This window comes from Myotis davidii, unplaced genomic scaffold (assembly GCF_000327345.1).
Source record: "Myotis davidii unplaced genomic scaffold, ASM32734v1 scaffold415, whole genome shotgun sequence".
Taxonomy (NCBI): Eukaryota; Metazoa; Chordata; class Mammalia; order Chiroptera; family Vespertilionidae; genus Myotis; species Myotis davidii.
Window position 1 is genome coordinate 3,868,878 of NW_006287951.1, and position 15,602 is coordinate 3,884,479.

Consider the following 15,602-nt stretch of genomic DNA (forward strand, 5'->3'; position numbering starts at 1 on the left):
AGGAAGTTTTCTGTCATTTTCTTCAAACAGGTTTTCTATTCCTTGCTTCTCCTCTCCTTCTGGTATCCATATTAAGCGAATGTTGTTTCGTTTTGTGTTGTCCCAAAGCTCCCTTAGGCTTTCCTCCTGCTTTTTAAGTCTTTCTTCCAGTTGTTCCTGTATTTGTGTGTTTTTTCCTACCTTGTCTTCTAATTTGCTGATGTGGTCCTCAGCCTACATAAGAGAAAACTGAGGCACAGATTGGCTAAGAGACTTGCAAGTTATACAGTCAGTATCTGGCAGAGATAGAATTTAATTACAGGCAATTATGCTCTGTAAACCAAATTCTTAACCATTACAGTATACTGCCTCTCACTGAATATGCATGTACTATTATTATCATAAAATATGGAAAGATATATAAGAAACTGGCGATCGGTTGTCTTCAAGGAAGAGAATTTGATGGCTAAGAGCTGTGAGTGGAAAAGTGACATTGCACCATACGATGTGTTTTTTAATTTTTAAGATCACATGACTACTACCTCTCCCATCATAATTATATTTTAACAGAAATAATTTAAAAAACTATGGAATTGGTTTTCACTTTATTCTCTAAGGAGTGAATGAAGACAAAAGATAAAGGCATCTGAAGATTGAGTCCTGAGTTAATTCAGTATTTACTGCTTAGCTTTCTAAGACCCACCAGGACAGTGTGGTATTCCAGAAAACAAGCGAAGACAGTGCTTCAAAAAGGAATAAGTAGGCCCTAGCTGGTTTGGCCCAGTGGACAGAGCATCGGCCTATAGACTAAAGGATCCTAGGTTTGATTCCAGCCAAGGGCACATAACCCGGGGTTGTGGGCTCTGTTCTCAGTAGGGGGCGTACAGGAGGCAGCCAATCAATGATTCTCTCTCATCATTGATGTTTCTCTCTCTCTCCCTTCCTCTCTGAAATCAATAAAAAAATATATATTTTTTTAAAAAAGAAGGAATAAGTAGTTATGTCTTTCAAGAGAGAAAATGATGATAACTGAGAGTTGCCTAGTGATTTGGACAATAAAAAGGTAATTGCTTACCTCAAGAGCAAAGGCACTGAAGTGGTAGAGAGAGAAACCTGATTGAAGTGTGTTCAAAGAGAGTAAGAAGAACCATGGCTGGTGTGGCTCAGTTGGTTGGAGGATTCTCCCATGCATGGAAAGGGGTGAGTTTGATTCCTTAATCAGGGAACATGCTGATTCAATCCCCTGTCGGGGTGCCTATAGGAGGCACTGTAATAAGAGATATGGATATATGGATACAGCTGCACCTAGATAAGTAGGCTTAATTCTTAATCTCTTCTGTCTCTATTGATTGATGTTTCTCACATCCAAGTTTCTCTCTCTAAAAAAAAAAAAAAATTAAAAAGGGAAAGTAGGAGGGGAATAAAAATAGTGAATAGAAATAATTCTTTGAGATTAGCTGCTTAAAAAAAGAGAAATGGAATTGCAGCTAGAGGGATGTAAGAAAATAAGGGAAGGTATGATAATCTTATGTGTCAACTTGGCTAGGTGATAGTACTTAATCAAACACTAATGTAGGTGTTATTGTAAATGTATTTTGTAGCTATGATTAGCATTCAGTTGATTTTAAAAAATGTATTTTTATTGATTTTAGAGAGAAAGGAAGGGAAAGGAGTAGGGAGAAACAAAAATGTGAGAGAGAAACATGGATCAGCTGTCTCCTGTACGCTCCCTACTGGGGATCAAGCCGAAACCAGGGCATGCGCCTTGACCAGGAATGGAACCAACAACTGTTTGGAGCATGGTATGATGCTCAATCAACTGAGCCACACTGGCCTGGGCAACATTCAGTTGATTTTAAGTAAAGGAGATTTCCCTCAATAATGTAGTGGGCCTCATCCAATGAACTGAATGCCTTAAGAGCAAAAACTGAGTTTTCCTGGAGAAGCAGTATCTGTCTCAAAACTGTACAACTCTTGCCTAAGTTTCTAGCCTGCTAGCCTGCCCTACAAATTTCAAATTTGCCAGTTCCTACAATCCCACAAGCCAATTCATTGAAGTAAATCTCCTTCTCCCAAACACACACACACACACACACACACAGACACACACACACACACAATCTATTTTTGTGTATATGTGTGAGTGTGTGCACGCACGCGCATGCGCACGCAAGTAAGTATATCTTCTATTGGTCCTGTGTTGGTGGAGAGCCCTGACTGATATAGAATGTTTCTAACAGATAAGAGCTGTTATAGCATATTGGTATAATGATAAGATTTATCTAATAAAAGAGGGGAAATTGAAGTCGGGAGAGAGGAAAAACATCTTGGAGAGCAAAGTTCTTGAGGCGGTGAACAGGGATTAGATCCACTGCACAAGAGCATGGACTGACCTTAGATAGAGGGCACTGTAATTAGAGATATGGATACAGCTGCACTTAGATACTAGTAAGTAGGCTTAATCCTTAATCTCTTCTGTCTCTAAGGAAGCTAGATAATCAGCTAAGAGGATCCGAGATATTATAGGTTTAAGAAGGTATAAAATAATCTTATAAGAAAGTGGCAAATCCATGGAGAATAGTGTAAAAGGATTCATAGGTTGCATTAAAGGTCCACTTGGGAGAAAAATGTAAAGCCCCAACATTATGATTATGTGTTTTTCATCAGCCACTTTCAGCTGCTTTGGTGCAGGTATGGAGTAAAACATGATTATAAAAAATCTGAAGGACAGAATCTGAACTGAAGAAGTGAAGACATAAAGAGTATACTAAAAATAGAGCATTAATGGATTTACAGTCCCAATAGGAGAAAAACAATACTGGAGCTGGAAACACAGAGGAAAAACACTGGAACAAAAGGAAGTGGTTACCAGCAAATAAAATGATTTAAATTAAGATTGTAGGCATCGAGGGGGGTCAGGAAGAGAGATAGAAACATCAATGTTGATGTTTTGCCTCATGCCCTGACCAGGGATCAAACCTGCAACCTAGGATGTGTCCTGGCCTGGAATCAAACCTGCAACCTTTTGGTGCACACGTGGGATGATGCTCCAATCAATTGAGCCACCTGGCCAGGGTGACTCTTTTAATCAATATCTAACAATATGCACCTATGTCTTTCTAAACAAAAATGAAAACTAAAAACTGCGTTTATATTTGTCGCTGCTATACATTTGAAAACTATTACTGTACACCCTAGAAATTTGTTTGCTAATGGAACAAACTAAATCTGTAACAGAGGTATAATTATATTTCTTCTTGGTTTAAAAACTTATTTAAAGAAACAAAAAGGCTTACAACAAACTTCTACTTTCTAAATAATCAAGATTTACCAATTCCTGTGCCTCTTAAAAACCCAACTATAATAATAAGGAAAAAACAATTTTCACCTTTATTAAATCAAGAGACAATACTTGCAAGGCCAAATGACAATATATTAATATATGACTATGGAAAGCAGAATGAGCAGAGAGCACACAAATCAAAACAAATTGTGAATAAGTGTGACAACTATTTCTTTTTTTTAAAAAACATATTTTATTAATTTTTTTACAGAGAGGAAGGGAGAGAGATAGAGAGTCAGAAACATCGATGAGAGAGAAACATCGATCAGCCGCCTCCTGCACATCCCCCACTGGGGATGTGCCCGCAACCCAGGTACTTGCCCTTGACTGGAATCGAACCTGGGACCTTTCAGTCCGCAGGCCGACACTCTATCCACTGAGCCAAACCAGTTTCGGCTGACAACTATTTCTAAAAGAAAAAACCCCACAAACTATTTTGCTCTGTAGAACCCAGAAGCATTGAGGAATTAAAGTCCCTTATATAACACTAGAGGCCTGGTGCATGGATTTGTGCACACTGAAAGTAAATTAATTAGAAGGTGGCCAGGGGGGCAGGACTGGGCGAGATGGGCCAGACACGCCCTGGAGCCAACTTCCCACGGTCCCTCCCGGGCCAGCAGCACCTGGCATGGTGCTGGGACTCGAAGGGTGTCTGCAGAGTGAACGGGGTCCCTCTGGCAGGTTTGGTCCCTCGGCCAGGCCTGTGGGTATTGGGCTGAAACCGGCAGCCCGACATCCCCTGAGGGGTCCTGGAGTGTGAGAGGGAGCTCTGCAAAGTTGCTGTTGTTCAGCAGTTCCTACGTTGAGCATCTGCCCCCTGGTGGTCACTGCACATCATAGCTACTGGTCGGAGCGTCTGCCCCCTGGTGGTCACTGCACATCATAGCTACTGGTCGGACAGTTGCTTAGGCTTTTATACTACTAGTATATATAGATGGTGTAGTATTTGCATATAACCTATGAACATCCTCCTGTATACTTCAAATCATCTCTAAATTACTTATAAGACTTAATACAATGTATGTTATGTAAACAGTTGTTTAGGAAATGATAAGAAAAAATGTCTGTACATGTTTAGTACAGATGCAGCCATCATAGGCTCTACAAGCAACAATATAACATGGTTTTTTGAATATTTTCCATCCATAGTTGGTTGAATTTGTGAATGCAGAAACTATGGATATGGAGGGTGAAATATATTTCTTTTATTTTCTTTTTTTAAAAAATTGTTTTATTGCTTAAAGTATTACAAAGAGTATTACATTACATATGTCTCCTTTTTCCCCGTCCTACAATCCCCTGGCCTCCCCTACACACCAGTGTCTTATGTCCATTGGTTATGCTTATATGCATGCATAAAAATCCTTCGGTTGATCTCTTACCTTCCCCTCATGCCCCCCAACCCTCCCCGGCCTTCCTGCTGTAGTCTGACAGTCTGTTCGAGGCTGCTCTGCCTCTGTATCTATTTTTGTTCATACGTTTATAATGGTCTTTATTATCCATAAATGAGTGAGATCATGTGGTATTTTTCCTTCATTGACTGGCTTATTTCACTTAGCATAATGCTCTCCATCCAGGGTGAAATATATTATTTAAAAGTTCATATATGAAGTAATTAAATGTCTAAATCTCCACTTCAACCTAGACAGTCAGGCAATTCCTCTACCACACACTCATCTTGGAAGTCCAGTAGTGCATTCCCTGAAGAAAATAAACCAGAGATTTGGAATTACCAGACACAGAGGAGGGATATATGTGAAGTGAAAATTGTTGGGAGCTCCTTCACCCTGTCCAACATGTAAATGACAGACAGCAACCAAACTTAATAAACTGAAACATACTTCTGCAAAGAAACTAAACTTCCCCAGAGAAAATAATTATCAATACCAACAGTTTAGTCTACAAGGAAAATGCTAGCTAACCTCAGGACTACCATACAGTGATTTCCACTAAAGAAGCCTGAGCTCCAGCCCTACTCCATCAAACACAACACAGCACAACACACACTTCTGACAATTAGCATTTTAGTGTCTCAGTGTCAGCAATGACTAGAGAACCAAAAAAAAAAATATTTGAGGAAAGTTTCCAACATGAACAACAGTGATAAAAGCAGAGAATCAGAAGAGGCCAGTGAGGGGAGCAGAAAAACATTTCAGAGTAATAATTAACATTGTCAATGAGATAAAATGATAGTAAATCAATGGAACAAAGTTTTAAAAAACGCTAGGACAATGAGAAAGAACTCATAGAAAACAAAATAGCAATCCATATTAAGTTCAATAAAACACAGGGAAATGAGCAAAAGGGATCAGGGCTCAAAAGCTGAGAAAAATACTGAAGAAAATATTCAATAATGAATTTTATATTGGATCAGACACTTACACATGAGGATACAATATACTTTTCAGGCACATAACATCTCAAATATATGCTTTTCCAATATTGTTTTTACCAAGAAGCTATAAAAAATATGCTACCCAAAAAGGAGAGAATAAATGATATAAGCAAGCAATCAAAAGATGACAGGGAATCCAACAAAAGGCAAAGGATCCAGATAATTGCAGAAAATTATATAACTTAAAGACATCTAGATTTTAGAAAATGAGGCAGTAATATTAAACATAATCAGAAAAATTTAAAAGCAAAGAAAATACGTCACAAAAATGATTATAACATCCTATTATTTATTTAAAAATGAAACAAAAAATCATCACAAATGTGCATATGAGAAAAAAACTTAATACCAGCATGCTATCACAATTATGAGGTGGTCTGATTATGGCTCATTTTTATTTTTGTATATTTTTTCCTTTTCTGAAATCTCAAAAATTTCTTTACAAAAACCCTCAAAAGAAAGCTAATTTTCATACATAATGATAGAAAGTAAAAGAGATAATGCTAAAAAAAAAATAATAGTTCTTTAAAACTAGAAAATTTTAAATTTTACTTTAGATACCCATACTTACAGATTTGAAAGAGTAATTGCATTCTTAAAGTTTAATGTATTTTATGGGTACAGTTATATGATGTAGGGACATTTGCAAAGTTGGTTAATTATTGGCATTAGTCCCATAAGAACATCAAAAGGCTACTATATACAAAAACTCTAGTAAACTGAAAAAAGTGTTACATATACTGGAGGAGTGAGAAAAACAAAGGCGATTTTAAAAAAAAGTAATAGTGTAAAGACAAAGTAATGAGAAGGTAAGACTCTAGAAAAATATATTTTGTGGTGGTATCTAGAAATGAAATTAATATATAGTTAAAAATCAATTCAGTGCTCTAATGTGAAGACTGTTTACAATGATAATTACAATGTAAATATTTCTTGAGATTCATCTCTACATATAAAAGCCTAATATGCTAATTGTCCCTCTGACTGTTTGACCAGTTGCTATGATGTGCACTGACCACCAGGGGGCAGATGTTCCAACTGGTAGATTAGCTTGCTGCTGGGGTCTGGCCAATTGGGACTGGTTGAGACAGGCTAGACATGCCCTGGAGCCCTCCCGCGGTCCCTCCCCGGCCCTGATTGTGCACCGGAGGGGTCCCTTGGCCTGGCTTGTGCCCTTTCGAAATCCGGGACCCTTTGGGGAATGTCAGAGAGCTGGTTTCAGCCCAATCCCTGCAGGGCACTGCAGGTGCACGAATCCATGCACTGGGCCTCTAGTATAAAAAATAAATTCTAGGCTAAAAAAATATATAAGAAACATAAAATATAAAGACAAGGAGAGATTAGATTATCTATACTTTATAGTCTGTTCTTTGATGATGCCAGAATGAGCTACATTTTTCAGGGATAACCATATATTCTAGATAACCAGAAATATTATGTCTGGTTAAGAGTTATAAATATCTTACTGTTTTAATAAATGTAATTTGGAACCTGAGAGCCAACAACTAAGTAAAATGAAGATTCATGCTGTTAGTTTTTTTAATGGCAGTTTTGATATAACTAATTTATTTACTTACTTGTTTATTTTTAATTTCCCACTTGTAATGTTTTTTATTTCGAAAATAGAGTAGATGTTTAATACATTTTGAGTAAAAACATGAATGAATGAAGCACTGCAAACATGATTAGCTCTTTATGTCTTTACTGAATAGTGTCAGTAGCTTACTAAATGTCAGGCACTGATCCAAACACGCCTAATTTCTTTTAATGAGGTAGCTATCATTATCTTCTCCACTTAGCATATAATGAAAATGAGGCCACCAGATAAGTTAAGGACTTGTCCAAGTAACTCAACCAATAATAGGCATAAAGGGATATGGATCCAAACAGTCTGGCTCAGAACCCATTCTATGAACCACTGTATTACATGTTTAAGGAACTGAAAGCCAAAGGAATTTACTAAGGCCGGATGATTTTCAGTCTATGAATAGAGAAGAGAGCAATTTCATACATCATATTTTTTCTCAGAAGTCCAAGGACGTTGACTTGGTAAAGAATGTTAATAAATAATAAATAATTAAATGTCAACATAGTACTGTTTAACAATTAGGTATATAGAAATGTTTACTTTCCCAAGAGTGGGAGTGACCTACTGTTATCTACTGGTAAAGATTGGCCTCCTGGCATGGCATACTAAGGTCACTTGACTCTCACTGACAATCTTAATCACATTTTCTAGTTTTGTTCCAAAATTCACTTTAGAAAAACAGAACAGACTTAATCACCATGCCATTATTTTTAAAAACATGTTTGTACTGATTTTTAGAGAGAGAAGAAGGAAGAGGGGATAGAGATAGGAATATCAATGAGAAAGAAACATCGACTGGCTGCCTCCTGCATACCCCCTACTGGGGACTGAGCCTGCAACCCAAGCATGTGACTGGGAATAAAATAGGTGGCCTTGATTCATTGCTTGACGCCCAATCACTGAGCCACACCAGTGGGCACTATGCCATTATTAATATCAGTTTTGTATTCTTAATCCCCTTTTCAAATTAGCATTTTCAATTAAGAAGTGAGAGGTAGTCAATTTTAATTTATTTGTAACATCATAGAAAATTATGTAGGTGATAAAATAGCAAAAACTAAAAAAATTAAAGCAACATTATTCATCCTGCAAACTGCCATCTAACAAAAATTTGAGGTAAACAACTTGTAAAGTATTGGTATACATTTTAAAAGCAAACACCTAAGAATAATATAATTATAAATAATAAAAATAGATTCTTTGAGTAGAATTTTCTTCATAATACCAAATAACAAAGTGGCAACACACAAAAAAATCTTATCCATTCTTGATCTTGGGAAAAAATTTTTTCTCAGGTAAGTTTCACCTAATTGGGTGAAAAAAAAAGTGCCCAGTCTCTGATTTTAAATTTGCCAAAATAACAATAACACTACTTATATAAATTAAACCCACAAACTATGTTCTAATATGTCCAACTGAGATAACTGTTTAGAACAGAAATAAGGACATTTAATTCTGAAGATTAATAGTTAATGAAAACTGTACTGCAAGGTGAAGCTTCTTTATTAAAATGGGTCAAATAAATAAAGTACGTTTTAAAATTCCAATCAAAAGAACAGAAAAATATAACAAAAATATGCTATGAAATTTAATTGCTAATAGTCTGTTTCAATGTAATGGTAAAGAGAATTCAAAAAAAAAGGGAGAAAGCACTGTTTACCTACAATAAAAAAAAAAATATATACTACTTATAATTGTGGAATAGACCTAAAGTACTACAGGATGAAAAATTTTAATGAAAATGTGGTAAAAGTACAATTAAATGCAATGCATAACAGTGACAATTGGGACACATTATTTAATTGATAATCAGAAAACGGTATATTTGGAAGCAGATTAAAAGTATTACTGATTAGACCACTGTGATGACCTATGAAGCCTGGAACTCATCACATCTGTATCCTACAAAATAACTAACCTGATTGTCTCTCTTCTCAGCTAAGATATAAGCAATGTCAAGGAGCATTTTATTCCAAAGCCGATAATCATATCTGGCCATAACTGCCTTGTAACTGTCCATGCACATAGTCTTTGAAGCAGAGGGTTAAATGTTCCTGCCCATTTTATCTAGTCCCCAAGACTCGTCCTGCAAAGTGAATAGAAATGATTATCTTTTAACCTACCCCCTTGCACACACATACCATAAAAAAAATAATAAACAAAAAACAAAGAAGAGGGCAAAGATGAGAACAGAAATCCTTGAAAAGATAGATAATTATTACCCACCCTGGAATTAACTTCTCAGCAAGAAGATCTCTGTGCTTTGTTGGAGGTTAGGGTGACTGATATGTCTAACATTTTATAAAACGGAGTCTTGGGATGTATAATCATTAACACAGACACATGGAAATTACAGTATTATTTTGAAGTAAATTTGAGAATAACTTGAAAAATAGTTTTAGCTTTCGAAAAAGCAGTATAAATATAATGATCTGCTTTTCTTGATATCTGATTTAGAAAAGTAATTTCAAATTCAAATAAGCTAGATAACCATATAAAAATAGCACTTGGGTAAGACAAAATAGAGTGTTCATCAAGCAGTTTTTTTTAAAAAGCTACTAGTATCATGATCACAGGTAAATTGTGCAAAGAGAAAGACAGAAGAAGGACTGGAAGGAGGAAGGAGCTACTCAATTCATAGGGAACAGGAGGAAAGCCATAATTAAAATATATTTAAGTATATGTAAAATTAGGATATGTATATAACCAAAGGAATAAATATAGGGAAAAACAATACAATAATAAAAGTCACCAAAAACATGCTAACGTAAAAGAGAACTGAAATGGACCAGCATGAAGTAGGTGATAAAGTAATACTTCATTGACATGGCAGTGAAGAACAAATGCAAATGAATTTTACAGGAAATTCAAACATTTTAAAAGTAAAACTATTCTGCATATTTCTACAATATATTATTCTTTCTCTTGTTGTCTTAGAGTATGTGACATATATTTAATCTTTTATACAAAATGCACGTGGCTTTCTGAGTAAAGAGAGATAGCTTGCCCCTACAGAAGCCCCAGACTGATCTCTATTTTGATATCTGTAAATCATTTTTTGTCCTTTTTTTGTTATGAATTATCACTTCACAATTGTATCAGAAAGACAGCATCTCATATTTGCTTCTCCTTTTCTCTTGGCTTTGGGAAACCAGATAACTTTTTATAACAGCAACTCTGGCTATTCAGAATCAATTTCTATTTTATGTTTAAGTTTGCTTATTTCCAATCACTGAATTTGCTACTAATCTGACAACCAGCTAAATAGACATTCTATACATAGATAGAAGAAAGATGAAAAGTAAATAGAAAATATAAAGAAAATAAGAAAATACCAAATGCAGAAAATACTAGAAGTCATGAAATTAGAAAAGAATGCATATTATTAAGAATGCATCATTTCTTAATAATAAATAATATATATAGTAACTTTAAAAAAAGATATAACTGGTACAATATCTCATTTTCTTCCTAATAATAAGGAAGAAGATACTCTTAAGACACAGAATAAACTGTCTGATGTCTGTTCTGTACAGAAAATTTTCAACAATAAATTGGTTTTATTTTACCTTTTTAAAGAAGATAAAAATGGGTATAAGGTATTTTTGAAATAATGTGCAAAAGGACACACTTAAAAAACACACCAATACCAACTATGTTTCATGTTGTTTCCTACAGAACTGTAACTAAGAATAATAGACACAAATAGAATAGATTAACTAAACTACACTGAGTAAGGGGGGAGGGGAAGTATGGGTAACTCATAACAGTTAAAGCAAAAAAAAAAAGTCAAAATATTAAATCAGGGTTTTGCAGTATGTAGTCACCAAGATATCAGCATGACCTAGAAACCTGTTAAACTCTGGGGGTAAGGGCATGCAATCTGTTTCAATAAACCCTGTAGGATGACTCTAGTGCATGCTAAAATTTGCAAATCAATGTTTTAATTATATTAAATAAATGAGAAATCTAAATGCCAGATGAACTGTAATGAAGTGAAACTAAATCTGGCTTTGGTTCTGATAATCTATGAGATGAATATAAACAAAGTTACTGCTACTAAAAAAATGTAATTTGGGAGTATTTAAATATCTGTGCATGTACAAACACACACAGACACACTGTGTATCATAGGTGAAAAAAGAACAGTCATTTTAGGTAAGCACAGTTAAAGTAGTTGAAGGAAAACAGAATTACAAAATTAACAAAATTACCTTGTTATGAAAAAAAAACAAGGAAAAAAATTGATGTACTTGGCTGAGAAGTTATCTAGATAATTCTAAGATGAAAGTAAAAGTGAAAACTATAAACTGTCAGTTATTCAGATTATCTACAGTCTACATAAATGAACTGTTTTCAGAAACATTAAATTCAGATATGCTTAGGATAGTATAGTACTAGAAATAGGAAGAAAGCCAGCTAGGTAGCAATTACTTATTATAACAGGTGGAATTGTTTTCAATATATAAACAAATAAATATGTACACATTTATGGACAGTAACAATGAGCAATAAAACAATGTAAGTAAAAAAATACTATGAATTTGAAATTTCAACTATTATTATTTGGGGTTATCAAAGAATATGGCCTATTAGAGTCCTAAAATTTCTTTAATTATAAAATAAGAATAAAGGAAAATAAATTCAGAGAGATATTTGTTGACATTTGCCAGAAATTTTCATGCTCAAGGCTATTAAATGTTAGTTATCAAAATAGGCATATATTTCACCTGCACAGATTAACACAAACCATTCAGATGAATTTGAAAGGGAGAGAAATGATATTTTTCAGGAGCACAGTAATAAATTTAAATTAATATTTAACTTAAAGGTTTAATTAGAATAGAACATATTTAATAAAACTAAATGAAAACGAAATAAAATGTTGGTTACTCACCAGCAAGGGTGCTTGTATGCCTAAAAGCTCTGACCTGGGAGTCTGACAAACCAGTCAAAAGGGAGATTACTGTGTCCATCATATATTCATCATAAATTATGCTATACTGACACTGTCGAATCAGGACGCCAATAAATTCACAAAAGTTTGAACGAAATTTTTTCCACTGAGGTCCAGGCATGGTAAGGGGATAATCACCACTGTCCTAAAAGGGACAAAAATAACATATTAAATATGACATATAATATCAATTTGAACGTTTATATTTTCCTCCTACCTGTAAAGGGACTTTTTTCTCAAAGTAAATGTAGACAGAAAGTGGAGAAGTATTTTTCTAAGTACACAGGTACTTAGACAGCTTTATCTTTTTTGTTTATTTTTATCATCTACAACTAATTCTTTTTTAACCAGTTTCGGCAACTAATTCTTAATGTACTCAAAATTATTACTTAGACCCAGTATTTAATTAATTGTTTTAAGCCATTCATCTAAAATAATAGTTCCATTTTGTTGCATTTGGGACTTAGCTGAGATAATTTGAAGCAGAAAACAAAAATTATTACAGAAGTTCAGATAAAAAAAGGTATTTGCCATTGAATTCAGATCAAAGTATTCATGATACCTATGTTATGCAGCATGTTTCAATTACATTAATAGAATTACTAACTGAAAATTTTAAAGTATAAACATTTTAGCCCTGGCTGGTGTGGCTCAGTTGTTTAGAGCATTGTTCCCTGCACCAAAAGGTTGCCGGTTCTATCACCGGCATGTTCACATGGATGTTTTTCTCTCTCTTTCTCTAAAAAACATTAAAAACATATCCTCGGTTGAATTTTTTTTTTTTAAAAAAAGAAAAAGATAAAGAATGGTGAAGAAAGATGGAAAACGTCTAGGTGTTTGCCCTACTGAGGTGGAACCAACCATGTACTGTCTACTCATACATTTATTTTGCATGGGACAAACTCCTGTGAATCGCCAGACTATCTGTTACTCACAGACAAATGCAGCTTCCTATTATGGTAAAATTATGAACAGTGGGGAAAGATGCATTATTCAGTAAATGATTTTGGTATAACTAGCTGTTCATTATAAAAAACAAGATAGCCCTAGCTGGTTTTGCTCAGTGGATAAAGGATCGACCTGTGGACCGAAGGCTCCTGGGTTCAATTCCGGTCAAGGACACATGCCCAGATTGCAGGCTCAATCTCAGTAGGTGCATGGAGGAGGCAGCTAATTAAAGATTCTTTCTCATCATTGATGTTTCTATCTCTCCCTCCCTCTCCCTCTTGGAAATCAATAAAAAAATATATAAAAAAAGAAAAAACAAGATATGCATTGTACCTTACACCAAAACAAATCCCTAATGAACCAAAACACTTTAAAATATTCAACCAAAAAAGAAATAGCAGAAAACATGGGAGAATATTCTTAGAGTAGGGAAGTATTTTTCTAAATATAATACAAAAGCCAGAAATTCTAAAAGACCAACAAATTCATCCAAATAAAAGTAATTTTTGTATTACAGAGAGTATTTCTCTTGTTGTTCAGGCCTGCAGGAGATGACCCTTAACCGTTGGGGGAAGAGTAAGAAGCCCAGGTCACTTCTCTATATCTTTATCTCCTACAAATCTGATGGGAGGTCAGCAAACCAAGTCACTACACCATATAGCACAGGCAAAGAACACCTGCAGCTCGGAGAAGGGTAAAGAAAAAAAAATCCGTTATCTGGGGTAGAAAAGAAAAAACCCTATACCAATACTAAAGGGGTCTGCTAGCACTGGGAGAACAGAAACATGGATATGAAAGCTGAGAAAATCTCCCAGTGGCTCTAAACCAGGGGTGGGCAAACTTTTTGACTCGAAGGCCACATGGGTTCTTAAACTGGACCGGAGGGCCGGGACAAAAGCATGGATGGAGTGTTTGTGTGAACTAATATAAATTCAAAGTAAACATCATTACACAAAAGGGTACGGTCTTTTTGTTTTTTTAGTTTTATTCATTTCAAACGGGCCAGATCCGGCCCACAGGCCGTAGTTTGCCCATGGCTGCTCTAAGCACACAGGCAAGCTTACAATTTAAGCAAGATTAGGACAGATAATCCACATGCCCTCATTTTAATACAAGTCTACCACTAGGAGGGGCAAAACTGCTCTGTGGCACAGGAGTGCAAAGAGAGCTGAAAGCGGAGGGTGTACCATAAACACTGAAAACAAACAAAACAAAAAACGCTCTGGTATCCTAAACACAACAGTACCAACCACTAGAGAAATCTAAGCTGTGTAGTACACTAAGGATAATGAACACATGCTCAGCTCAATTCCTAACTAGACTGATAATGCATACCTTTTTAATTTTTGTATCACATGCAAATATTGTAATTAAGAGGAAAAACATTTTGGAAAAAGAAAGGAGTCTCCCATATCCACTTCAAGACAGTTTCTTGCTTTATTCTAATACTAGCTATAAATTTCTCCTTGTTACACACTTATATATGCCGTGTAAAAAGAATTGTCTAGTTAATGACAAGTAATAGGTATTGAATACTAGCTCTCTTCACAAAACAGTAATGTCTTCTTTTTAGGAGAGCTAAGAAAACACAATAATAATAAAATAAAGACAATCAAGGCCATGGCCCAGTGACTCAGTTGGTTGGAGTGTTGTCCTATATACCAAAAAATTGCAGGTTCAATTCTGGGTTTGAGCACAAACCTAGGTTGTGGGTCCAATCCCCAGAGGGAACTGATAGATGTTTCTCTCTCCCTCCTCTATTCCCGCCCTTCCTCCCTTTCTAAAATTGAAAAAAAAATCATCCTCAGGTTAGGATAAAATAAAAGGATAATCAAGTAGCCTAAATGCCTTATCTACAATTAATATTTAAGTTCTTTGAGGGCAGTCTTGTTATGACACTTTGCACAAGAAATTTTTTTAATAAACTAGTGAAAAAGTAATCCATATAAAATAAGAAACAGGCATAGAAATGTAGAAAAAAGCTTACAGTAGGAAAAACATCAGGTAGAAATCTGTAAGAAAAATAATACAGAACAAACCAAATAGGTCTAGTAAGAAAGCAATTCCCCCAAGTATGTTTAGGCAAATACAAGGGGAGAAATCTCTATGTAGCAAAGTACAATATAGTTTTCACATATATAATCTTATATTATCAATATACTGTGATGGCTATCCTATCTAATAATAGAGAAACATGGTAATTAGCCACACCTCCGCTACCCTTCCCATTGGCTAATCAGGGCGATATGCAAATTAACTGCCAACCAAGATGGTGGCCGGCAGCCAGGCAGCTTGAAGCAAACAGGCTTGCTTGCTTCAGTGACGGAGGACTCCAAAATTCCCTGCCTGCCCTGCAGGCCTCTGAGCCTGCTGTTTAAGAAACTATGTTACA

The 15,602-nt window shown here is 35.3% G+C and overlaps 1 protein-coding gene across 8 annotated transcripts in view; it reads right to left on the reverse strand.

Moving 5' to 3' along the window:
• STAG1 (stromal antigen 1) overlaps positions 1-15,602 on the reverse strand; it is a 336,264-nt gene that overhangs the window by 146,304 nt on the left and 174,358 nt on the right. For 6 of the 8 annotated variants that reach the window (XM_006759813.2, XM_006759812.2, XM_015561382.1 and 3 more), the window contains one exon: positions 12,203-12,407. In XM_006759813.2, the coding sequence (XP_006759876.1) occupies positions 12,203-12,407 (205 nt within the window). Of the gene's footprint in view, positions 1-9,223; positions 9,368-12,202; positions 12,408-15,421; positions 15,455-15,602 lie in introns of those variants that run through there. The other 2 variants (XM_015561385.1, XM_015561388.1) reach the window with 2 other exon arrangements.